The 26937-nt window shown below is 44.0% G+C and overlaps 2 protein-coding genes across 8 annotated transcripts in view; both read left to right on the top strand.

The window, feature by feature from the left end:
- LOC119654970 (septin-1) overlaps nt 1–11401 on the top strand; it is a 30922-nt gene extending 19521 nt beyond the window's left edge. Inside the window, exons 2-6 of the mRNA XM_038060629.1 lie at nt 180–372; nt 449–707; nt 5850–6054; nt 10353–10513; nt 10584–11401. Of these exons, the coding sequence (XP_037916557.1) occupies nt 180–372; nt 449–707; nt 5850–6054; nt 10353–10513; nt 10584–10824 (1059 nt within the window). The 3' untranslated portion in view covers nt 10825–11401. The remainder of the gene's footprint in view (nt 1–179; nt 373–448; nt 708–5849; nt 6055–10352; nt 10514–10583) is intronic.
- An 11432-nt stretch (nt 11402–22833) lies between these two features.
- LOC119656302 (phosphorylase b kinase gamma catalytic chain, liver/testis isoform) overlaps nt 22834–26937 on the top strand; it is an 83349-nt gene continuing 79245 nt past the window's right edge. For 3 of the 7 annotated variants that reach the window (XM_038062741.1, XM_038062744.1, XM_038062745.1), the window contains exon 1: nt 22835–23615. In XM_038062741.1, the coding sequence (XP_037918669.1) occupies nt 23524–23615 (92 nt within the window). In that variant the 5' untranslated portion in view covers nt 22835–23523. Of the gene's footprint in view, nt 23616–26937 lie in introns of all 7 variants that reach the window. The other 4 variants (XM_038062742.1, XM_038062746.1, XM_038062740.1 and 1 more) reach the window with 3 other exon arrangements.

The raw sequence follows: 26937 nt of genomic DNA on the forward strand, positions 1-26937 counted from the left end.
CAATTTCCACTTGTAGGAGTCTTACCCTCCTATTCACGTTCCTATCCGTTGTTTCTAAAATTACACTTCAGGCAATATGAATGGGGCATGGTGTTGTATTCTAAATTACTTGTAATAAATTACATGCATATTTCATTACTTATCTCCATACTGACGTGCACTTTACTAATTTATTCCAGTTCTCGAGTTTGGAGACACCCGGCTATGTGGGTTTTGCTAATTTACCGAATCAAGTGCATCGCAAGTCGGTAAAAAAGGGTTTCGAGTTCACACTGATGGTGGTGGGTGAATCCGGTCTGGGAAAATCAACTCTAGTTAATAGCTTGTTTCTAACAGACCTTTATCCAGAGCGAATTATTCCGGATGCAGTGGGTGAGTAAAAGTTGATAACACTCATTTGATATTTTATTTCATGTTTACTTTAATTTTATTCCTTTCTTTAATGCAGAAAAACAAAAGCAAACAGTCAAGCTGGATGCATCCACGGTGGAGATTGAAGAGCGTGGCGTGAAGCTACGTTTGACCGTTGTCGATACACCTGGATTCGGTGATGCTATTGACAATTCGGACAGTTTCAGTGCAATCTTAGAATATATCGATGAACAGTATGAACGATTTCTACGTGATGAGAGCGGACTTAATCGACGTAATATTGTTGATAATCGGATACATTGTTGTTTCTATTTCATTTCACCGTTTGGGCATGGGTAAGTTTCGTCCAATGTTTTCTTAGGTCTCATTTCAGTTTGATTGTTCTATTTTTGTATACTAATACCACGGGAACAATGAGGATGAGTTTTCGAATCATAAGAATGGACTTCTAAGATACTCATCACCATCGTGCTATTTAAAATCCTTTGAGATCTCAATGCTCTGCACATCCATTCATTATTCTTGCTGCCGTCATGGAAGAAAGCTGAAACCGACATACACAATAGAACCACTAAATAGGATTGATTGCTTAGAGATTATTTAAATTTCATGAACTGCCTGCAAAGCTTTTTTATCCTTCGTACATCGTTTCATTTTGGTTTTAGCCAGAAAATCGATTACGAGCTAAATGTACGATTTAAATGATAACATCAGCTGAACTTGTTCGAATTCTACTTTCCCACTCGAAATAAATACTTGGAGGCAATTTCAGAATCAGGTGGAATTCATTACTCCTTTCCGTTCATATCACAGATCTAGTTTTTGTACGATAATTACCCAACAGTGGGGATAGAAAAAACTTATCCATGTCGGTATTATTGGAAGATCATTCAGACAGGGACGGCAACTGTCAGCCAGTAGAGCTGCTGAAATACCTAAAGAGCAAGGCTCGCGACTGGGAACAGAATGAATCATAGTCTCTATTTTAAGAGCTTATGAAATATGAGAAAAGCGGGATGCATGATTTAACAACCCACGAGTTTGAGCTTTCACTTTTTGAGGTGCCGAAACATTTCAACAATAGGGTCTACAAATCCACCTGTCAGCAGTCCTCAGCATCTCTTCGACAATGTTGTCTGGAGAGAGATCCCCTGTATTTAAATAGAGCTGCTGACGAACCCCATCCCACCTTGCACAAGAAAGAAAATGTGATGGGCGGCGTCCACAACTCCATTGCAAAATACACAATCCGGAGAACGCGCCTTTCCAATCTAGTGGAGGTAAAACTGAAAACTTCCATGTCCACTTAGAAATTGGGTAAGGAAATAGTCAGTCTCACCATGCTTCCGATTCAGCCACGCACTTAAGTTGCCGATGAGTCGCGCAGTCCATCTGCCTCTAGTTTCATTTTGCCAAGAGAGCTGCCACTCGTCTAGAGTGTGTTGCCGTTCTTCGCGAGCAACCACCTCCCTTGGCTCATCTCCCTTGCGCTTATATATGGCCTGACGCTCCTTACCAAGAAGGGCAACGGGAATCACTCCCGCGATCATCATCACGGCCGGTTCAAAGACAGTGCGGTACGCAGACGCCACCCGTAAAGCTCCCCGTCTCTGTACTTGCGCGAGGCGTTTACGATATACCTCCTTGTTAAGAGCGCCAGCCCATACCTCTGCGCCGTAGAGCAGGACAGACTGCGTTGAACTCATCAGGAGACGTCGCCTACCAGACGTAGGACCCCCAATGTTTGCCATTAGCCTACTTAACGCCGAAACTCCAGCCGCAGCCTTGTTCGCTGCTGCTTTGATTTCCTCAGTAAAGCTCATCTTTGAGTCAAGAGTCAACCCGAGGTACTTTACCGCTGATTTTGACTCGATTATCAACTCGCCGAACGATATGAGACGCAGGATCGGAATTCTCTTTTTAGTCAGGATGACTACTTCGGTTTTTTCCAGTGCAAGGTTGAAACCATGAGTAGTCATCCATTCGCTTACCCGTCGCATCAATATGCTGAGTCTGCTTTGCGCCTGTTCGACAGTACTTCCAGCAACAAGCGCTGCGACATCATCTGCATAGCCGACCAGGCGCGACTCTTCTGGCATGTCGAGTTTAAGCAGACTGTCATAGGTAGCGTTCCAAAGGTCCGGTCCTAGGATGGATCCCTGTGCTACCCCCGACGTGACCTCCATCCACCTTTGACCCTCTAGTGTTTCATAGAGCAGGGAGCGCAATTCCCGAAGATTAAAATACACAACGTGTGCACTTTGAAGTTTAAGTGAGAAATACCTGGCGTGTTTTATTCCACTGGGAAGGTGAATTGGTCACCACTCAAGAATCCAAACACTTTTTGCAGTATATTCGAAAATACAATGCTGAAACCGTGCTAGCGTTTGAAGCGACGAATCTTATAAAATATAGTAATTTCAAACCTCCCATCGAAGAGAACAGATAAGTGTATCATCAGTTTGGTTCACTTCTTTCAGTATTTGAAGAAAATCAACAGTTTTTGCAAATGCAATCAGGCAAAGCAAGGTCGGCCAAGTTCAGCTAGTTTAGTTATAAACGAAGCTGCAACAGACTTTCTATATATTAATTAAATTACGCAGCTGCGGATGAAGTATCTTAAGCTCCATATGGTAGCGCAGAAATTCGTTAAATTGCGAATCCATCGCAGTATAGGGTCCCTAAGGCCAGAGAAAAATGTAGATCAATTCGAAGGTGGCACAGAGGGTCATTCTAGGGCCGGGTTTCTGGAACGCTTCCTATGATATTCTGCTAAGATTCGTTGTGCCAAAGGGTTACTCCAAGTTGGTTATGCAGATGGTGGCATTTGTTGGCGGCGGACCTCGGTGCAAAACCGGGATGTCTGGAGTTCCTTATTAAGGCAGGTCTAGACCGGATACCGGTTGTTGCGCCGTTGATGATGATGATGGCACTTGTTATGGGATGCACTGTTGAACAGGAGCGAAAGGGACTTGGTGTATTAATATGACCGATAAATGGATGGAAAACTGCGCACGTTTTCAGTCTTGCCCTAGAAAACCCCGATATAGTCGGCTGAACTAAAAAGAAAATTTGGACTCTGCGTCCCGTGGCGATCAGCGTAATAGTTATAAAGTCAAAGCCCTTGCATTGATAATCGACACAAAGGACTTTTTTGAACAAAGCAAAACAACGATGGGTAAGACTACAGCAAGAGTTTCGTCGTTGAGTTGGCTAATGTAATTCTAGCAGGAAATGTCTCTCATCATCTACGTAGAGTTGTGGGATCACGCAAGGAGGTATATGCCTTGTCCAAGTGCAGAGATACGACGAGCTTTGAGAGTGTTGTCTGCATATCGCACTGTCTCGGAGCTAACTGTAATAGCGATCGCGGGGGTGGCCCGGGTCGGCTTCCTTGCTAAGGAACACAAAAGCATCTATAAGCAACGTCATACAAGAAAGTATGCCAACTATCTTGGGCAACGTATTTGAAATCCAAATGGACTGCGCGGGTAATCGATTGAACCGAAAACATGGTGAAATTTATTACTTTCCCGACAGATCAGCAGTCCATTTTAATCCCGGCAATGTCATTTAGCCTCGTTTCTCTTTGAATCTGATAGATCCTTCCTTCCGGCGAACCTACATCGGATGCATGTGGGATTAACACTCACTAAAAATCACCCCCGGTCTTTCCAGGATCAGCCCGGTGGGACCACCATTTAGGTATTACTTCGCGGAGTAGGTTTTCCCTTAGGAACTCGTGCTGCTTCTCCTTTCGGCTTTCTTCCTTCTTTGCTTTTCCAGCAACTCCTCTTGTATTTGCGCAATTCTGCAGCAAATCGTAAGCCAGTTCTCCTCGGATTACAGCATCTCCGCAACTAAGTTCTCCGGGCTTACGCTCCTGCCCAACACTTGGTTTAGACTCCTTCTCTCCATTGCAAATGTTGGGCAGTGAAACATCACATGCTTGGATCCCCGGTATGCAACTGCCTCTAGGACAATTCGGAAAATAATCCAACCCAAAGCGGTGCAGATACTGCCTGTAGCAATCACCGTGTCTCGTGACGAACTGGGTAATGTGGTAGTTGGTCTCCCCATGTTTCCGTTGAAACCACACCCTAATGTTGGGAATGAGCCTGTGCGTCCACCGAAACTTCATAGACTCGTAGCATCTGCATTGCCTCAGATCATGCGACTCTGATCTTGTCGCACTTCTACGCTCTGCATATTCTTCCATACGTCTTCCATGGTACAGTACACTTATTTCTTTTGCCAGAATGTCGACACGGATCAACGGATCTGGTAAAGTCACCTTGCCCGGAAACATGCGGCTCGCAAACTTGCGATTTCGTCCTTCCGCCAGTAGTTGGGTTGCCTACTGAGGAGCAATCGCCTTCTGGGCATAGTAGCGTTGCATGCTTTAGTCACCTATTACGCGATTTGGGTGGCTTTTTCTCTAGCCGCACCATTCTGGAATATATCGGGTTTGAACACCGCGGAAATCATGTCGGTATTTGCACCAAAGTAAAATTCGCTAGGGATGAGAAAACTTATTAAACGGCAGAGGAAACTTATCAAACATTGCCTTAGCTTTGCTCTTAGAGCTGCGTGGTCGAAGCGGATATTGGGTATTATTCTGCCCGAGGTGCAACCGTAAGTTCCCTATTTTTAAAGATTGGGTACTAGCCTGAAGTTGAGCGACTCGCGGCCCACAAACAGTGGGACTTCCCTCCCTCAGTCATCTCCTGACTTTCCTCCTATCTCTCATATCGTTCCTGCAAAGTTTCTTTTCATGGTTACTCATCTCGTTCCTACTCTTCCTTGTTTTTTATCAATGACCTCGCCTCCATCCTCACCTGTCTGTATTTGCTTTACACAGACGACCTTAAATTGTTTGCCGCTGTTTCATCTCCTTTGGATTGTGCTCTCTTATAGTCCAACCTTGATAATTTAGTCCGTTAGTGTTCGGTCAACAAACTAACACTGAATGTCAACAAATGCCACTGGATGTGCTATTCCCCTAAACCCTCCCCAACATCCTTTTCCTATTCTCTCAGTGGACAACCCTTTTCACTAGTGACCTCCTTCAAAGACCTGGGTGTAATATTCGACGACAAACTTCGTTTCAATTCCCATTTCGTTGACATCATCAATAGAGCTGTCTGGTTTCCTCCGACTTTACCTCAATTCAGCCTTCCTTAACACTCTTTTATTCTCTTGACAGAAACATCCTTGAATGCTGTGTAGTCGGGTCCCCCTTCCACATTCGTGAATGCCCCACTCTTGAGGTTGTACAACGCAAATTCACCCCGACCCTCTTTTACAAAAAGAACCTTCCCCGGGTTGATTATCCAGCACCCTCAATCTCCCTTCCCTACAGCAACGCCTGTGACTAAAATATTTTTTCTCTGCTCGATTCAATCTTAAATCCTAGATTTCGTACTTTATTATTTTATTTGCATTTGAATTTTATTATTTTTTTAACATATTTCCAGGTTGAAACCATTAGACATTGAATTTATGAAAAAACTACATTCTAAAGTGAATATTGTACCTGTCATTGCGAAAGCGGATTGCTTGACAAGAAAAGAAATTCAACGCCTTAAAACTCGCATTTTGCAAGAAATTGAGGAGAATGGTATAAAGATTTATCCACTGCCTGATTGCGATAGTGACGAAGATGAGGATTATAAAGAACAGGTGAGTACTTCTTCATACAATTTTCGTAGCTGTTTAGTTTTGATTTCCTTAGTTATACATCCCGAGAGAGAGAAAGAAAACTGATTAGAAATGTTTCACTCTAAAGCAAGAAATAGATTACGGAGATCAATTTTATAATCAGGGAAAAGTTTAGTAGGCATCGTTTAAATCCTTGTTTTCCTTCAGTTGAGTAGTATAGCTTTTGCGATTTCTCGAGGCAAAAAAAAATTTCCTATGGAAGGAAGTTACCGAAAAATACGTTAGAAAGCAGGTAGCAAATTCATTGGTTGGTTAATGTGCAGGATTCGAGCCCATGTAGTCAGGTCAGGTGTTTTTATTATGGTGACACGACTACAGATTGTCGGGGAGCTGACAGGAGGTCATAAAGCGAAGACATGTAACGGTTGTGGTGGGTCTGGTGAGGACGTTGCACATACTACGCACTCGGGCCGTAGTCCAGCGGAGCTGAAAGATTGCGGCTAACATGGTCTGCATCAAGCCAACGTACATCGGGGTGCAAATGTTCACCATTTGTTAGCACACCTCGGTGCGGAGCTAATCTAGTGCTTATCAGTGAACGGTCCCGGTGCAAGAACTCAGCTTTCTTGGCACCCCGGCTTATTCGATACCGCTGCCATTTGGGTTCGGAATGGCGCTCGACTTCTGCTTCAGGCCCAAGGGCAGGGGGATGGCATCTATTTAACTGATGGACTATGCTGAATTATTGACGCGGGCTTGATGCTCTGGAGAACTCTTTCCGCACCTGAATGGCTCAATCAGTCACTTGAGTGGGCATACCTCATCTAGACTTCCAAAAGAAACGAATTCTGGTAATAGCAGTGAAAACGTAACCCGCAGTTTTACATACTAGATTCACGCCAACGTTTCAGCGCCTAGGTTGCCAAGGAAGCATTCCAGACGTAACCTTCGCGTCGGAATCATTGGTGCTTTCTACAAAAGGATGGCAAACTCTGAAGGGCTTCTCGGCAAGTGACCAGCAATATATCCTTTTCGAAGTGGTCGACAATATCTCTCAGCATGCAGCTCATCGCTGTCTCTAGGCGTGGAACGTTGCGAAGGTGAACATTGGGAAATTTGTTAAAGCTCTTGGAACAAGCAGAGCTGCGCTGGTGGGTTCTTCGAAGGATGAAGAGCCTGGAGCTGACACTCGTGTATTCAGTTATGACCTTTATAACGCCAGTTTGCGGGACTTCCATTCGCCGGAGGTCATCCAGTCGTAATGAGCCTTCTATTTATTGGTGGACCGCTGAAATTTATGAGCTGCGTAAGGATTATAAGAGGATTCGCCATTTTGGGCAATGCTCAAATTACTGAACGAGGTCATGTGGTAGAGTGACAGTACAGATCCACTAAGGGAAATTCCATGTGTAAGAAAAAAAAGCAAAATTCGGTGCTAGTATGAACTAATCTAAAAGGTAGGAGGGAATTCATGACGACTTCGTGGTGGACTGGTAATAAGCAAAATCGGTACTTTGCGTAAACCCTCTTTACTTCATTCTAAATAGAACCTGTACGGGTTGATATTAACAGCATAAACGGCATCGAGGATTGCTCAGATTTCAGCATAAAAGAGCTGGTAGAGGCATCCTCTTCATGGAAAATAAGAAGACGGTATTTCGCCAAAGGCAAACAAACTGGTGTTCAACCATCGAAAAAGACTTAAAAGAGGTGGTTGTTCGTGAGAGCCGACTAGTGATTGTAGAGGTGATCCCGATCACCCTCTTTGCTGAGGAACGTAAGTGAGAGGACTCAAGAGAGGCGGTTGCTCTTGAAGGACAGCGATCTACACTGAATGAGTGGTAATCCTCTTGCACTGCATCATCGGAAACCTAAGTTCGTGATTCAACTGAAAACATGGTGAGATTGATTTTTTCCTCACCCGGAGGTTTTCAATCTTGGTTGCAAAACATGATAAGGCACGATTCCTCAACTGCGGGTTCTGCAATAGGGTAGTCGGCGACACTGATAATATCTTTTTTCTTATGGAAAGCGAGATGAGATGTGTCAACAACTCTATGCAGACACAAGGCGGGGGGTCGCCGGACAAGGGTGCTGAAGAACGCTGCAAAGTGCGCGTTGTACATTACTTTCGACTAACTTCGACTGCTGATCTTCCGATGGTGAAAAAAATTCTCTGACTTGGAGGCTCTCTAAGGTAGGAAGCTAGATCGAAGTAATGTTCCAAACGGTTTCAGATTGGCTTTCAGATGACGGGAGTTGTTTAGTTGTTAATTCGGCGGTTTGCTGTTGCAGAAATCCAACACTCAGCGCGTCTGAACTAGCAGTTCCAGAGTCTTGGCAGAATGGATGAGTTCCTATATTTTTCAATCAAAATCTGACTGAGTACGACAGTAGTCCAGTCAGTACTATTTTTTATGACCTGTGATTTGTTCCGAAGACTGCTCTGCGCGCATTGGATCCTTGGAGGATGAAAGGTTGTGAAAAAGCGACAGACGACTGTGAACTCTTGTCCAAACAACCGTAATGCGATCAAATTTGACTTGAGCATCCCCCAAACCCAAGTTTTTGAGATTTTGACAGAAAATTTTTCTATGAGGAGAGTGCATGTGTTAGTGCCGCCAACGTGGTCAAAGAAACAAAAGGGCAACGTACAAGCGATCTGCCAGGATTTTCTCCATCGTGTGAATGAGTATTTCGACTTTTTGGACTTGATTCCGCCAACACTCCCAACGCTCAAAGGGAAGCATCACGGCGGGGAAGCGATTCAACACTGATCGTGACGAGAAAGGTAAACAGCATTTCAACCCTGGCGCCCCTGGAGGTTTACAAAAACTGTAAAACTAGTTGGCAGCAGTGTGCAGATGCAGAAGGGTACTACTTTGAGAAATTCTAATCGTTTGTGTTATTCCCATGAATAAAGTTTTAAAAAAATTATTCCTAGTACTTTCAAATCAGACCATGTTTGTTAATGAAGACAGACATTGACCATGTTAATGAGGACAGTAATCTTCCTACTATGAGGTGTGAATTAGGCCAACGCAGGAAAGCTGCTAGATCCATATATGTAGGATTTTTTGTTGTGGTTCCCGCTGTTGAGAGAGTTTGCGCTGACGGTGCAAGGCAGGAAACCATTCTACCCCTGTTAGCGAGTGGCCTTGTTAGCGTAATCTCCTTTTTATATCACACGATTTCTATCGATTCCCAGCAGTAATTTTTGGGTGTTCCTTCTCTTGATCCGGCATACCACGGCGTATAAGATTAGGAGGAGCATACTACTGGTGCAAAGTAATCTTATCTATAGTCATGAGGTGGAGGCTTTAGGACGCTTGCGGTCAAAATGTTGTAATTCATACGGGCGTGCTGCTTTCCAACGACGAAGGGATTTCATTCAACCCGCTTCATTCGCAGTGGCTCTTGCCACAAAATCTCAATATGGTGCCGTACTCCTTGATTGCGCATCCACTGGTATGAAAGCTGGCCCTCACTCACTATAAACCAATCCGTGTCCGAAGAAAACCGTGAGATTATGCCTGCACAGCAGGTACTCACGTTAAACCCCCAGGATCTTCAGGTATACGTTTTCCTGAGATTAGACTGATCTTTATTGCACCGTGATTTGAGCACCTTTTGCGGTATTTTATTGGGCACAACACTCTAAAGGCGGTTTTTATTTCTTTAAACCTTCAATTTTTTATTCATTTCGTCTGCAGCGTGAATACTATCGTGAATCGTTCCGCGCTTCGGAAGTATCGGCATCCATGTTTTTCGTAATCTCTTTGAAGATATGAATGGTCTTCAAGTTTTGAGTCTTAAAAAGAACTCTCAACAGATTAAATATCCGCGGATTCAGTCGCGGCAATCGGGGTTCTTTTTTTGTTTGTTTTTCGGGGAACCACGCTTTCTGTGCAAGTGTACTATGTGATTAGTTTATACACAGGATTGTTGCGACTGGCGCTCGCTGTTTCCTTCGATAATGGGCCTACCATCATTAGATTCCATCCTTGGTCCCACAAGGTTAATGCGGCCATGAGGATAAAAGTTTTAAATGGAATCGATTCCTAAAGTAATCGAACTAAACTATTTGAGATCAAACTCCCTCTTTGCCATGAATCCTTAACCGTAAGTTGTTCCACGTTGATTATGGGTCACAAAGAGGACAGTCTTCGAAATGTTGCTTCAGTCCATCCATTCGTCAGTCCAACAAGATTCCAACTTGTTAGAACAAAGTATTTAGCATTCACTATGAGATTTTCGCTAGATAATTTTTTTTAAGAGATTCGTAGATATATGCAAATATTTTTTACTACAAATTCCAGGTCAAACAACTTAAAGAAGCAGTTCCATTCGCAGTTTGCGGCGCCACAACACTGCTAGAAGTCAAAGGGAAAAAAGTGCGAGGACGTCTGTATCCGTGGGGCGTGGTAGAAGTTGAAAATCCTGATCACTGTGATTTCATCAAATTGCGTACAATGTTAATGTAAGTATTTCCGACAAATGACATTACCTACATGCAATATTGATAATCCCCTCTATCAAAATATTTCCAGAACCCACATGCAAGACCTTCAAGAAGTAACACAAGAAGTACATTACGAAAACTATCGTTCAGAGCGTTTGGCCAAGGGAATTAAGAAGAACGGAGCCTTGAAAGAAGCCGATTCGACTACAACAGCAAGTAATGGCGTTATAACCGATAAGGATAGAATATTGCAAGAAAAGGAGGCGGAATTGCGAAGAATGCAAGAAATGCTGGCTCAAATGCAAGCGAAGATGCAAGCACAAAAGTAATCAATCTCATTCTGTTACAAAATTCAAGCACAAGTTTGACCATTTCAAAAGCGAAACAGACGACAATAGCAGCGTTATTGAGCTCTGGGCGGACTTATCCTAATATGAATATTGTATTTCATTATCACTATCCATTTTGAAAGGACCACCTTTCTCGTTTCATACAGTTTCAGATCGTTTGCCGAACGTGGCAGTATTGTCTAGCATTTCTAGTAGCGTGTACTCTCCTTTCTGAAAAAGTATAATCATGTCCTCTGGTACATGGAAAAGTAATGTATAATATTATAATCGTAGCTGTTTTTCTATGATTTGTACAATAATATGTAAGTGGTTATATAATCGCTATGAAATTCGTTTATATGTTTCTACAAAGCGATATTTAGATATACTCTCTATGCGGCAAAAAAAAAGAGATTGGAAAACTGCAAATTTTACCAACAGAACAGCAAAAACAATTTTAGGTGTAAATAAGTTATCAATACTTTTGTCATTCTATTCATGAAAAAAAAAACATTTATCATATCTTATGCAAAATCATTATTTTTACAAATATATGAAATTATTTTCTTGCGACATATTTAGCTTGTTTTTCTGATAGTATTTTGCAGCGCTGGGAACCAACTGTTGCGCTTAATAGATAATCGCCCTGAAAGTGGCTTCCATGCAAAAATAGGAGAACAATGGACGTCGCATAATCACTGACAAAGGACTGCTCTCAAGTAAAAGGAGAGGCTTGTTAGCAAAATATAAAGGAGGAAGTGCCACTTGATATGAGTTGACAAATTGTGTAGCAATCATCTCATCGAGTAGAAGCACGCACTTGCCACTGGTGCAAGTACGTTTGCAAAAAGTGCAGCCGAAATTTCAAGGCCAAGCTACACTCAAATCGGAGTAATAATTCCTACCTCAAAGCAAGATAGGATTGCGTATCAATTTAATAATAAGGGGGGACATAGAATTGAATGAGTTTGGATATAATCTTCTTTTAAGAAGTAGATTCTGCAAAAGATTAACCCCAGTGTGCAAATTCTCTGAGAGTGTAGGACTTTTACTCACTAAAACCACCTCGCCGAGCTACGACTGAGATATTTCCTCATCCAGCCGCTTTCTTTGCATATTTGAATTTCGCTTTTACTAATGTGGTCAGTCCCAGCACTTTGGTTGTCTTTGCTGGGCAACTGGCTGCCCCTCAGTAAGTTATCTCTTTACGTTAGCAAGTCATTTGGCTTTACTGTTTGCAGTCATCCTGTCATATTTAAGATATCAGTCAATTTTCGGACTACGTTATTTTCATGTGAGATTAATCGTTGGCTATTCTTAATTGCATGCTCTTTGATGCCTTCACTAACCAACTGTATTTTCAGCTCCTTACTTAGATCCTTATTACGAATGGACCAGGGAGGGTCTACTATACTTCTAAGCACTTTATTTTAGAACGTTTGTATGACCTTCAAATTTGATTTTTTAGCACAGTCTATTAGTTGAATTGTGGGAGTTGTAAAAACTCAGTAGTTTGCGAATCATATTAAGTTTTGAATTATTCATTAAATAATAGGAAAATGCAGGCCGCATTCGAGAGAAGAATCCTCCGAAGAATTTTTGGCCCCCTACATGAGGATGGACGATTCCGTAGCCTACACAATGACGAAATCTATGAGCGATACCATGACCGTCCGGTTGTGGATAAAATCCGGCTCAATAGGTTACGGTGGGCGGGTCACTTAATCTGTATGGATGAGGATGAGCCGACCCGGAAAGTCTATAAGGGCAATATCTATGGTAGAAAAAGAAGACGGCCTCGTCTGCCTAGACCCTGCCTAAGATGGAGCGATGGCGTAGGTCAGGATGCCAGACAGCTTTTAGGGATATCGAATTGGTGGACCTCGGCGCAAAACCGGGATGTCTGGAGTTCGTTATTAAGGCAGACCTAGACCGGATATCGGTTGTTGCAGGCATGAAATAGAGGCTACTTTACTTACCTGAAAACAGATGCAACCAAGTAGCAACCTACATTAATATGGATCATAAGGGGGCCCAATTTATGTGAAGAGATGTCCTCGCAATTTATGAACTTCGGTATTATATGACGGAGCGCATTTTATATGATAGAATTGTGGGGGTGTAAAAATGGACGACAAGATTTATTTTCACGTGAACAAACAGCTGAATTTGGTCTCATGTAAAGGAATTTGTTTTCCTGAGTAATGGGATTCTTGTAAATAGAACTGTTCTTCGGAAAGGTAAATTTTTCGCCTATGTGACATCGCAAGAAGAAGAATATGTTCTCCGGAACGGATGGCAGCCTATATTCTTACTCCGTTGAATGTGTAATATGTAATCACGTGAAGAACATTTACGTATCTTCCCTGTCGGTTCCTGCCAAAATAATGTAATCCTCCCACATTTTCCGAGAAGCTTATAATCCTCCATTGTTCTAAGCAACGTAGTTTTAGGGCAACCCTTGGAGCTCTCGTCCATTTTCAATGTGTGACCTACCACTTACTGCTAGTTCCGCGTTATAAAACGTGTATCTGTCGCAAATGCTGAGAAATCTATTTATTTGTTGTTTCCGGTTAGAATGTTACACACCTATAACAACACAGTGGTGTGGAACAATCTTAATTTGGTGCTCGTGTTAAGATAGCTGGAGTTCGAAATTTTATTGGCTCTATCAACGGAAATAACGTTATCTGAATATAACAACCTTTCGAAGTCCTTCATCTTCTGCCCACCAATGCAAATAAAACAGACCGGCTTCGAAATGTACTAATCGAGACCTTTCATTTGACACCCAACATGACTATCTTCTTTTTCTTCAGCCTTTGTCCCGTTCACAAGCGGGGTCGGCTCGTCGTGATTGGCTTCGCCATTTGGCTCTATCGAACATGACTATATTCGATGAAAAAAATGTTTACACCCCCCTTTTGCATGTATGGGGTCACAATGCGTTTCTCCTATTCTACTAAGAAAAGGGAACACCTCGCTGTGAACGGTAGCGAGGCTAATGTTAGCGCCTGTTTTATTACATACCTTCAGAAGACAACTCTTAAATCCATTGCTGGTCGAACAGTGTGCCCCAATGACGACGATGATGAGGCGATGAAAGTTGCAGAGATTGGAAAACTCGTCACCGCTGTTATTACGGTCACCAAGACCATGATTTGCCATCACACGTCCGAGGAAGATGTTGTCACAATATCATATTTGGGAAGGCTCTCCTGAACTGCGTATCTTCGTCGATGGCGCTAGAGCCCAAGTCGAGCCTTGGTCTCCTGGATGCATCGCCTCCAATTATCTTGATCCAAAGACCGCGTCTTCCAGTTGGAAAATCTTAGAATTGATCTACAATCTGCGTGCACTGAGTTCTTCCAAAGTTTCCTTGGCTCCTCTTTTGGGCGGCTACCATCAGCTCTGCCTTTCAGCACCCTTTTCGGAATTTTTCCCTCGTGCATTCGTTCCATGTAGCCAACCCATTGCGATTTCCGAATTTTGACTACTAAACTGCGTATAGTTGGTCATAAAAAGTCTCCTTCTCTTCTACACCAGAAATCTCTGGCAATACTACCCCCAATTGCGATGCTCCTTAACCTGGACGGGAATCTCGCAATTAAGTTCACATTAGAAATCGGTACAGGTCATGAGAGCATATTTTGCTGATGCTATTAACAGTCCGACACCAATTCCACATCTGCTACCACTAGACTTTCCAACATACCAACATAGCAAAATGAGTAACAGAGGAAATAAACAGTAAAAAGTAAAACATGAGTGAAAAACTCGACTCAAAGGATCTGATTAGGGAAACTTGAAAGACGACGGACAAATACTGCCACCACCAAGTTTAGGAGAAACAGTCCGTGCAATTCATCGGCTAAAAAATCATAAGTCGCCAGGAGCCGATGGAATTACAGCCGAATTGGTTAAATATGGAGGCGACCAGTTACACCAAGTGGTTCATCAACTTGCGCTCAAGGTATGGGACAGCGAATCAATGCCTGACGATTGGCAACGAGGCATAATCTGTCTCATACATAAAAAGGTAGATATCACACAGTGCAGCAATTATAGAGGTATCACGTTGCTGAGTACCATCTATAAGATATTCTCCACTATCTTGCTAGGCTGGATAGCCCCATACGCTCAGAACATCATTGACCCATACCAAAGAGGCTTCACTCCAGGCAAATCAGCAACAGATCAGATTTTCTCTCTGCGGCAAGCGATGGAAAAACTGTTGGAATATGGACAACAGTTACACCATCTGTTCATCGACTTTAAAGCCGCCTATGATAGCATAGCCAGGGTAAAACTGTACACGGCCATGGGAGAATTCGGTATCCCGACGAAATTAATAAGACTGACTAGGCTGACCCTGACCAATGTGCGAGGCCAGATAAAAGCAGCAGGATCACTCTCAAGACCATTCGACATCAACAACGGTCTACGACAAGGGGATGCGCTATCATGCGTCCTCTTTAACCTGGCCCTCGAGAAAGTGATCCGTGATGCCGAGGTAAATGCAAGAGGTACGATCCTCTTCAAGTCCACCCAACTACTGGCCTATGCTGACGATATCGACATCATGGGAAGAACCACCCGAGATGTACAAACTGCCTTCATCCAGATCGAGCAGGCGGCGCGAGATCTTGGGCTGCACATCAATGAAGGCAAGACAAAATATATGGTGGCAACGTCAGCACCGAAGACGAATCAACCAACAACATCAAACCGCACTGGTCAAACACAAACACGAAGAAGAATAAGGATAGGAGAATACAACTTTGAGACCGTTGACAATTTCTCCTATCTAGGGTCGAAAATCACAACCGATAAAAACTACGATGATGAAAACCGCGCACGGTTGTTGTCAGCCAACAGAGCCTATTTCAGCTTACAAAGACTGTTCCGCTCGAAACGTCTCACCATAGGGTCAAAGCTCTTACTGTACAAGACTATGATCTTGCCAGTCTTCATGTATTCCTCCGAAACTTGGGTTCTTAGCAAGAAAAATTGCGAACTCTTGGCCGCGTTCGAGAGAAGAATCCTCCGAAGAATTTTTGGCCCCCTACATGAGGATGGACGATTCCGTAGCCTACACAATGATGAAATCTATGAGCGATACCATGACCGTCCGGTTGTGGATAAAATCCGGCTCAATAGGTTACGGTGGGCGGGTCACTTAGTCCGTATGGATGAAGATGATCCCACCCGGAGAGTCTATAAGGGCAATATCTATGGTGGAAAAAGAAGACGAGGCAGACCCTGCCTAAGATGGAGCGATGGCGTAGGCCAGGACGCCAGACAGCTTTTAGGGATATCGAATTGGTGGACCTCGGCGCAAAACCGGGATGTCTGGAGTTCCTTATTAAGGCAGGCCTAGACCGGATACCGGTTGTTGCGCCGTTGATGATGATGATGAGAATATCAAGCTTGAACGAGATGAGGGTTATGGCACTATCACTATTAAGGACGCTATTGATATTGAAGTTATGTAAATGATATATGTATGATAGTTAAACATAACCAAAGGAATTACCAAAGCGTACTCCATATATAGGGTCCGTTCAATAAGTGGCGAGACTGGTTTGCTGTAGCCTCAACGGAGCGATGGATGGCAAGGGGTTCCCTAAACCAACAACTCCATTCCTCCCCTCTCGTTGGGGATGTTGGGGAAACAATGTCGAAACTATCTTTCACAATAAACTAGGGCACATAATAGGAGGTGACCTTTTGCCTGAAGCAATAATTTCTACTTTTCGTGATGGCCCACTGCAACTACCTTTAATCATACTCTGGCCACCTCCTGGCCTTCAAGCATTCCGTAAGACGCTATTTCAGCGTTCTATCAGTAGTTAGGGTTGCGCTTCCGTCTTGGCATGGAAGCTTCACATGCTCCGTATACCGGTTGGGGCAGCTGCTATGCTTTTTCTATGCCCGTTCCAGTAAACTCTGTATTCCACTGCAATACCTCCAGAAATGTATCCTCATCAAGTGCTCTTGATGACCAACACGTTTCTGGTTTCTTCAGGTGAGGATTTATTGTTCTCGGTCCTTTATTGATAGTAATATATATCGACTGGTGGTCGCTATGCGTGTAGTCTACGCTAAAATGCCAGTATCGACGCTTGACCAGCGAATCACTTACGAAAGTAAGATCCACGACGGAGCCTAGCTCTCTACGCCTAAAATTGTTTACGCTTCCGATATTGGCCAAGAAACCTCGAGTAAGTTTCTTCCCCTTTCATTTGTTTCCCGGCTCCCCCACCCCATTGCCCAAGCGTTGAAGTCGGCAGCAATAATTTTGGGGTTGCGATCTTTGGCGTCTTTCGCTAGTCTATCTAGCATATTGCAATACTCGGTATTGGAGCGTCTGTCTGTCCGGCTGTCACACGCATTCTCGGAAACAGTTATAGCGATTGACATCAAATTTGACGGAAAGGCGGGAACTGGGAACGCTCACGCATACAGTGAGTTATATCATTCTACGTCAAATTTGGGTGGGGGGGGGGTCTCGGTTAGGACTTTCCTAAGCAGTGACATTGGATGTTTTTTGTTACCTCAGTCTAGAATTGACTAGAAATTCTGAGGAGTCGGGTACGAGTTGCAGTAATTAACAACCATGGTCTTTACCGACTGGAAATTTTTCATTCTGTGCTCACTACATAAAATAGTCAGAAACGAACTCTATGCGAATTCTCAACTGAATTTTCTGAACTGTTTTTTCAGTTGTTGTGTTCAAAATAATTTTGAAATTGAAAAATGTATTCTATATGGCATTTTTCCTCCGTTTTATTTGGCACTGGTCTACTAAGGAGAATTTTTATATTTTTTAACAAGTTGAAATATTTCATCGTCTTCAATATTATCATAAGTCCTCGTCGCGTGATTTTCATACGCCCATATTCAGCAATCAAGGGTTATCTCATACTATTCGCCAATGATATGTGTCTGAACTGGTGTTAATCAGAATTTTAAATGCACAGCTCATCGAAATTTCAGTTTTTTACTTTTGCTATCTTTGCGGATGATTAAGAAGAATTAAGATTAGAAATACACATTTAATGAATAGAGTCATGAGTGTATCATGTTAACTCGAGTTTGTTTTGTTGTAGGAATATATTATCTAGAAGCCTAAATAATGTGTATTTAAACCTTCGACTCGTGCACACGTTATAATGAGATTACTGAGAGCTTATGCACCGGCATATCGCGTGAGTGTTCCTAGATTGTTTTGTTGTGCATGCGATTGGAGAGCGGCGTACATATACGATACTTGTCTTCTACTATACAAACTCTAGCAATACGTCGAAAGACACACCTTCTACATGTAATCTTTTTACTTCGCATCCTTGCCTAAAATCTGGAAATGCAGTAATCTCAACACAAAGATAAAGTTGAGACTCTTCTGTGTGTGTGTTCTTTCTATGTTGCTATATGTGAGTAGGATATGGAAAGTGACACCCACTATCATTCAAAAGCTCCAAGCCGCTGACCTAATACTATTTCAAATAAAGTCTTCGGTCGGCACACAGGCTTGTCATCCGTGGGTGGCTTAATCGGAAGTGGCAGTGGATAGGTCACACATTAAGGAGGGACTCCATTACATTGGTGCCTACGCCATGCAGTTTACCCTACTCTGCAAAGTTGTCCAACGGCTAGGTCACCCCAAGGGCACTTAGCATAGAACAGTAAAGGGAGAGTGCGGGCATCTCGGGAAGTTCTGGGCGGGGCTGAAGTGCATTTCAGTGAACCGTGAATAATGATGCGTAGTGGTTGATGCACTAACCGCACCAAAAGTTGTATAGCAACCATATGGGACTGAAACCAGAAATTGGAATGCCAGTAGTATTGCCTAATGCCCCTATCAAAAAATTCGAACAGGTTTTTTCCATAAGGGCTAGTTTTAGAACCTAAACGCCGCTAGATATACTTAACTTTTATGTCAGAACCAATATTGCAAAGTTTATTCTATGGAAAGACATGGAGAACTCACTGGCTGCCCGTATGTTCAGAATAGTATTATTACAAGATGATACGTATCCATCCAGTAATAAGGAAGCGGAATCTACGGGGCACGTACTATGTCAGTGCCCGCTTATGGACCCTTTAGACATCCGTCTGTCTTTTTATTCAGGAGGTGGAAATCTTCAAAAGACACTGGTCTGGACACACCAACGAGTGGGATTTTTACCCACTAAAACCACTGATGGCGTGAATGAGCCGGTGAGACCACCGACCCTTTCCCAAGCGATCCCACCCCTCTTGCAATCTATTTATGGATCGAGAGATTGACTTCGCATTGTATATGTTCCCCATCTCATCTGCCAAGATGTTAATCGGCATCATTCCAGAGATGACGAATTCTACATCATCTGAGACAATCCTGAAGGCAGAGCATACTCTCAGGGCTGTCCTCCTGTAGATTGCACTCAGTTTGTTAGTGTTAACTGACATCCGCAACGCCTCTCTCCAAATTGGGGTCGCATAGAGCATGATTGAGGCCATGGCTATAAGTAACCTAGAGGTATAGCGCGGACCTCCCACGTTCGGCATCATCCTTGCCAGGGCCATACTTGCAATTGATGATTTATCGCAAACATACTGTACGTGTTGCTTATAGCTGAGCTTCCTGTCTATCCCCAAGTACTTGATGGTCGGCTTGGAAGTGATAATATGATTTCCGATTCTGATACAGGCGTAATTTCTCTTCCGACGCTTAGTGATGAGGACCGCTTCTGTTTTTTCCTCCGTAAGTATCAGACCACAGCTCTCTAGGTAACTTTTAACAGCACTGATTGCCTCGCTTGGGTATAGGGTATAACTCAGCATCTTCGAGATGCTTTGCGACAACAACCAGCGCCATGACGTCAGCGTAACCCACCACTGTGGCCTCCCTCGGAAGGGGAATATTAAGTACATCGTTGTACATGATGTTCCACAGTAGTGGGCCCAATACGGAGCCCAGTGAGACACCAGCGGAAACAACCTACTCCTGGGGTCCGTCATAAGTGTCATACCAGAGCCTCTTTTCAGTTAAATAACTATCAACGATAGCAGCGAGATAGGCGGGAAGACAAACCTTCGCTAGGGATGTGGGTATTAGATTCCAATTGGCCGAATTGAATGCATTTTTCACGTCCAGGGTCACTACTACGCAATATTTGCTGGTACTACCCTTTCTGTGGATTGCATCTTCGGCCTACTTGTGGTTCTACCTTGTTAGGTAAAGCCACACATCACTTTGAGCGTCTTTATTTGGAATACCAGACAGAACTAGACATTGTGCTGCAGAAAATTTTTCGTCTAGTGAAAACTCTTCCTTTTCACTAACTTCAGACATGTTAGCCACTACATGACACTTTGGAGAGCGTAATTAAATTGCAAATTACTCTAAATCCACTGAAGGCAAAAATACGCTCAATACATAGAGGCGAGACATAATCTTCTTTTTTATTTTCTTAAGCTGACATTTTTCAACTTATCAATATTCATATTTACAATTCAAAAATTAATTAATCATGGCCTGCTCCGCCACGGAGAACACCGATGGTGGCCACTGTCAATCGAATTCACAACATTCGAAATAAATTTTGAATGTTGTTAACCCCGCTGCGCCACATCATTCCGTCCCAAAATGAAACCTAGGGGTTTCAGCGATCGAACCCGGAACTGCGTTCCCCGTCATGCGGCAAAGAGAACGCTACGTTGATTTGAGGCGCAAACGGGCTTCAGCTTGGATAAGGTGACAGCCTTTTTCTGTCCCCCGATCTCGAGCTGGAAGAAATGCTCTCCACGCTCGAGAACACGGTACGGGCCTTCGAATGGAGGCTGTAGCAGCTTCCGGACGGCATCCGTCCTGACCAGGACGTGCGTGCACGTCTCCAGCTACCTGGGCGCGCAGGCAGGTGCGGACGAGTGTCGTGTGGGAGGTGTGGCTTTCATGGGGCGAAGGTTGTCTTTCAGCAGGGGCAGCGATCTCGAATCTGTGAGACCCGATCTCTTGTCGAAGACCAGATCACCAGGTTTTCCTCGTATATCAGCCCCGCGGGGCTGGCAGCACATTCCTCTCGATGGGTCGTTCGTAGGCCGAGTAGGACGAGAGGCAAGACTTGGGTCGCCATAATGGCGGCTTTCAGCGTCCGGTGCCAACGTTTTAGCATCCCATTAGATTGCGCTGGCGTTTGAAACCCAGGAGTCTGCCCAACTCCAAGAAAAGAGTGAACTCAAATTCCATTTCCTGGTTAGTGATGACCACTGCAGGGAAGCCAAAGCGAGTTATTCACTCTCGACAGAGGGCTTTGGCACAAATTTACGCCGTAATGTCTTTCAGAGATATTGCCTCAGGCCACCGCGTAAACCTGTTGATGATTGTGAGGCAATATTTGTAACCGTGCGAGTCTCGCAAAGGTCCTACTATGACGAGGTATATTGTGTGGAACCGCTGGGTAATGTGGGGGAATGAACCCACTTCTTTCCTTACATGCCTGGAGACTTTACACTTCTGGCATGCGATGCATTCTCTGGCCCAGGAATTGACATTCCTGTTCATGGAGGGCCAAAAGTATTTCTCGGTGACTAACCGATTTGTTGTCCTGATGCCTGGATGCGCTAAGTCGTGAACCGCGTGGAACACTTCCTTGCGAAAGGTGGCCAGAATGTATGGCCGGGGTCCCTTTTTCGAGTCTTCGCAGCAGAGAGAAGGGTTCGAGCCAAAGATGGGCAACTCCCGAAATTTATATTTGGGGTTGGATTTGAGACTCTGAAGTACTGCGTCATCCTCTTGCGGATTAGCAATACCCGATAAGTCAAGTGAGGCGGGGATGTTAACCTCGGAGACACGAGACAAAGCGTCAGCAACTATGTTGTCCTTGCCGGACACGTGCTGGATTCTGACGTAAACTGGCTTATAAAGCTCAGGTGTCGTAGCTGACAAGGGGACGCTTTGTCGGGCTTTTGTTTCAAAGCATACATGAGGGGCTTATGGTTCGTGAACACTGTGAACGGCCTGCCTTCTCAGGAGAAGCGGGAGTATTTGATGCTCAGGTACGCGGCGAGCAGCTCTCGATCGTAAGTGCTGTGGTTCCGTTGAGCGAGGTTTAACTGTCAGTTAAATATAACAACAACACACATGGTTTGCATTCGAACTGAGTCGCTATTACGCTTTGTCAATGAAACCTGACCTTCCCTTGGAGGTGAGTCTGCCCCAACATTTTGGTTTGCGAGCGATTTTGGCACGTTGCCAGTGTTGTGGGCTAAGTCACTAACGACAATCAATACCAGATAAAGAACTTCATCAGAGTATAGGCCAAGGCCAGATGCCCGTAGATATGGTAATTAGAAACCGAAAGTGGCAGTGGGCAGGTCATATAGTAGGAAAAAACCCACCTATATTGTAGTCTACGCTATGCACTGGAACCTACAATCCCAAGATTTAACTATTGCCACTTGCGTCTTCTCACAAACGCCTTCTTGGGTATCTGGTCTGCAGGTCAAGGAAATTCTTCATTTGTTAATGTCCCTGATCAAAATACCCGGATTTAGGGCTGTTAATGCGTCGAACGACACCAAGTTAGGAAATTCTCTTTTGTTATTACCCGAACTGTGCTTTATGTTGTTTGCTTTGTGTAATATAGAAAATTTAATTTGAAATTTTGAAGCCAATCTATGACGAATGAGAAATAAATAAAAATAAACACATCGACATAAGCTCAGTTGACTTATAAAGTATCTGGCAAAACGTTAATTCATTGCATTTTTTGTCGTTTACAATGATAGAATGACATTCAATGTATCATCTTATTAATCCATTCATTAATAAAAGTGCCCCACTTACCACAAACCAAGGCACCCGCACAATAACGAATCTCAAGTCTGGCAGCACCGCATTGCTCGTTCAAAGTTCGACATCTGATTACGAACTGGCTGAATAGCAGACGAGCCTCCATTTCCGCTGAATCACAGTCATCGTCGTAAAACAGTCGGCGCTCAGCTGACTTGACAGTCGTACCAAGGACGGTCGACGAATCGCTTTCAATTTGCCATCGTTTCATTTTCAACTCACTCGTCAGCCTGGTTTGCAGTTGTCACAGTCGTGCTTGGATTCCCGTCGAATTGGTGCCGATTTCCCGATTTCGGCTGAGCTAGGAGCGAGGAAATTTCTGTGGTTTCGATGGAAAATTTGCTGCCCGCAAGGTCTCGAAGCATTCTTGAGTCGTTCTCGCGGGTGACGAAACAGACGAAGAAGTGAAAATCGCCTGCAGGCAGCGCGCGTTCGCATAACCTTTGGTGACATTGAAGATTTTAGTGTTGGGTTTTTGCACTTGTTGTGTCTTTGCGCTGAGCGTGTGCTAGCCTTCGCGAGGAATTTGGTACTTTGCAGCGTGCACTTCCACCAGGGGCGGATTTAAAGTGCGAAAGTGTCTAGTCCCGGCCGAAACAACGGCGGCCTCAGCGGAGTCAGAACTTTCCGCCCAAATCCCAAGTGAGTTCTTGTCCCGGACCGAACTTTGTCTCCTGTTCTAGTTCTGAGCCGAACCCAATGAGTATTGTGCGCTTCTAAAAAAAGATCTCGAGTGTTCAGTTGGTCGTTGCGTTGCGAAAATCGTGAGTAGTGATCGCACATTGGATTCAGTGTCGCTTTGAGTGGTTTCATTTCCTCTGCAGTCCGGTTCGGGTACCAACAAAATTCCACCACCAGCAATGGCCAAGGACGAGGAAGACGATCTCTTGCCCGACAAAGATGCCGCCAAGGGATTCTATGCCAAATACGAGCCTAAGGAGATTCTGGGGAGGTAAGTGGACCTAGGTTCAGACGACCCTAGCCGAGAGTTAGCGCAGAAATAAACGTTTCTCGTGCAGATCGAATGTCGGCCGATCAGAAATCAATGGAATTTGACGTTGGTACCCTCTCTTGACATTTACCGCTCGCACTGGTGGGGCTGCCAGCATTCTTTTCTATTGATTTTGGACTGATTGGGAGGTCAACAAAGATTCAGATTCGGATGATGAATTCAAGCTCCAGGCAATGGACTTTGCTCGGAATTTAACTGCCGGATAAGCAGTGAATTAAAATCGCTCCAATGATTGCCCGGTTCACCTATAATGGCTTAAATTTTATTGGCACTGCTTGGTATACAATTTCGAAGGATAGGTCCTCGTGAATCTAGTTTTCCGCCAGGACAAAACTAACCAATTACATCCAAAAACCAACACAAAACTAACAGGTTGTCTCCCCTAAACAATATCTATGAGACAACTACACAATGATTCTGTTGCTGGTTCTATTTAAAACTATCAGCCTTATCACCAGGTGCTACACTTACAGGATCCTTATCTGTGGTCCCAGAAGACTCAAATCACCATAGGACATTCCACCAAAAATCAATTAGAGTGGATCAGATTAATCTAACTGGCATAGAGTACTTACTCGTAATCTTTTTTACTGCACGCGCTATCTTTATTCTATTACGGATTGGACTAGACTCCAGTTTTATTATCATTGCAATTTACGCCGGTATCAGCGATAAGCTTATGAACGCACATGAGCAAGTTAGGGATCACACCCACCTATGTGTGCAAAAGCAATTCAATAATGGGAACTCTCAAGAATCCAGTCCAGTAGATCCATACTCTTTGGACGCCTGTTTAAGGACTTTCTTAATTTTTTCCGTTCTGTTGCACATATGTACATAGTCCGTTGAAGCTGAAAACGTGGTTTAATTTTTAAATACTACTCTCAGGTTTGTTTTGTAATTTTTGAATTTTGTTCGATTTGCAATCTTGCTGGGATTTGATATCAATTTGATGTGTCGGTCCTGGGCTAAGTTTGCTTGTCCAAAGTGTTTCATTAGTATAATCGGTTTTTTTGCTCTGATATTTTAAATTAAAAGGATTAATTCACTTTCAAATGTGGTTGCCATTTACCCACAACTACGTGCGATTGCTCGCGGCCACCCGAAATGTGCCAAGTGCTCTTGGGAAGACCCAATTGTCGACCATCTTGGGAGAATGGATTCCACTTCGTCCGCTGCCTCATTGCTTTCCAACCCAACATGGCCTAGAACCCAAAGTAGCGTATTCAGTCTCTCAAAGATTCGCATACCAGTTTAGAGTTTACCTGGTTGGAGCAAAGTGCCCTGATCGTCGCTTGGCTGTCAGTCAGAATAGCAATGTTGTGTCCACTGTTGTTTTCTTTGGAGATTAAAGGCGGCACATCTGTCTATGGCGTATATTTCCCCCTGCAATATGCTAGTGTACTTGCCCATTGGCTCCAAGTATATTTTCCTTGGACCAATGACACCGGCACGCGCTCCCTCTGCTGTGAGCGATCCGTCAGTGTACCAAGTAATCAGTTGCCGTATGTCACAGCCACGCTCTCCGAGTTTGCCTGGTTACTAAACCAAGTGGCCGAGGAGAACCTCCATAGTGGTGGCACCGGGAGACGCTATACTCACTTTGGTTTGCCGGCCGTGATGCAGTAAGTGAATGCTCCAAAGGCCTAATTAGGGTGATCACACCCGAGTCTGCACGGGGACTCATCTGTAGTGGCAAATTGGTCACGAAACCTTACAAGGGGTTTACGTGTACCATGGGAACCGGGATAGCCCCTGGGCTCTCATACTTCGGGTGAACTCCCGTTGTATGTAGGTACAGCTCGGTTGTTTGCGGTTGGCATCCTAGGGGGAGTTTCATGAGGGCTGTGGTTATGCTCAAGCGAGAAGAGACCTTCGGGCCTCGGCGTGGTGTTGCGTTTCAACACGGGTGCCGTACTAATTAGTTCGGTAGAGCTTTAGGTATGTCTTGCATCCACAGGTGCTCACTTAAAACTCTCAAGGACTTAACTGTTATTCCAACGTGTTTCAAATTTCTTATCAAAGTGAAAGCTCGTTGTCATGTTATCCCTTGGTATCAGTAATTTGGATACTGCCTAGAAAGAATATCAATCTTCCTTCGGTTTTAGCAACTCCCCGCCCCACTGATACTTCCGGCCATTCTGAATATTGCCCTCCTTGCCTGCATCTGTATGTGCAGATGGAGAGAGGTTAATCCCAGGGGGACCTCCAGGGATGCCGTTGGGCATGTCTTCATTGCCCCACTGATACACACACAAGCCATCTTTAGAGTTTGTGTCTCCCTGGCTTGTGTGGTAAGTAGGTAATTATTGGCCTTACTATTGCAGTATATATCCAAAGTAGTATCTTTGGGCTGAAACTCCACTTTTTTCCTGCTATGGACCGTCAAGTCATCAGAGCCCTCGTGGCTTTCCGACAGTTGTCTTCCAGAGTAGTTTTTGACCTCTGTTTCTCGTTTCACCTCCATGTCATGTAACCTTATGGCTCTTAGGTGATCAAGCTTACGTCTCCTATTGAATGGTGCTATGGTGGTTTTAGCTGGATTAATCTCCCACCTTCCTGCACCAAATGCTAGTAACCCTTAGTCCAGTTTGGAATCTATCACATAGTGTATCCTCATATTTGCCCCTACAGATTAAAACAATGTCGTCCGGGTAACCCTGGACTTGTATTCCAAAATTTGTTAACACGTCCAGGAGTTCATCCGCTACCATACTCCACATTAGCAGCGATAGTACCCCACCCTGTGGACAGCCTTGAGTGGTGTCCATGACAATAGAATTTATATTTGTCGGTACTTCCATTTGCCTGCTTTCTAGCATTTTGACCATCCAGAATGCCAGGGTGTTTCCCACTCCCTTGCGGCTCAGGGCATCTTGTATCTCTGTGCTCCTTCCATATCCAAAAAACGCACACAGTGCTATTTCTTTTGTTTCTATGGCATCCCGTAGTACATCTGTCAGCTGATACAGAGCAGTTTCAGTTGATCGTCCTACCCGGTAAGCGTGTTGACAATGATGTAGAGGATTACACTTTAGAACGTTAGTTCTAATGTAGTTGTCTATGACCTTCTCCACCGTTTTGAGTACGAACGTAGGAAAATTGGTCTGAAAGATTTAGGGTGACAAGGACTCTTACCCGCTTTCGGAATAAAGACCACTTTTATCCGTCTCCATGCCCTTGGTATGTATCCCAGTACTATGCTCCCCCTTTAAGATACTTTAAGATAATTTCTAGGCCTCTCTGGATTGTTCCTGGGAAA

Source organism: Hermetia illucens, chromosome 4 (assembly GCF_905115235.1).
Source record: "Hermetia illucens chromosome 4, iHerIll2.2.curated.20191125, whole genome shotgun sequence".
Lineage (NCBI taxonomy): Eukaryota > Metazoa > Arthropoda > Insecta > Diptera > Stratiomyidae > Hermetia > Hermetia illucens.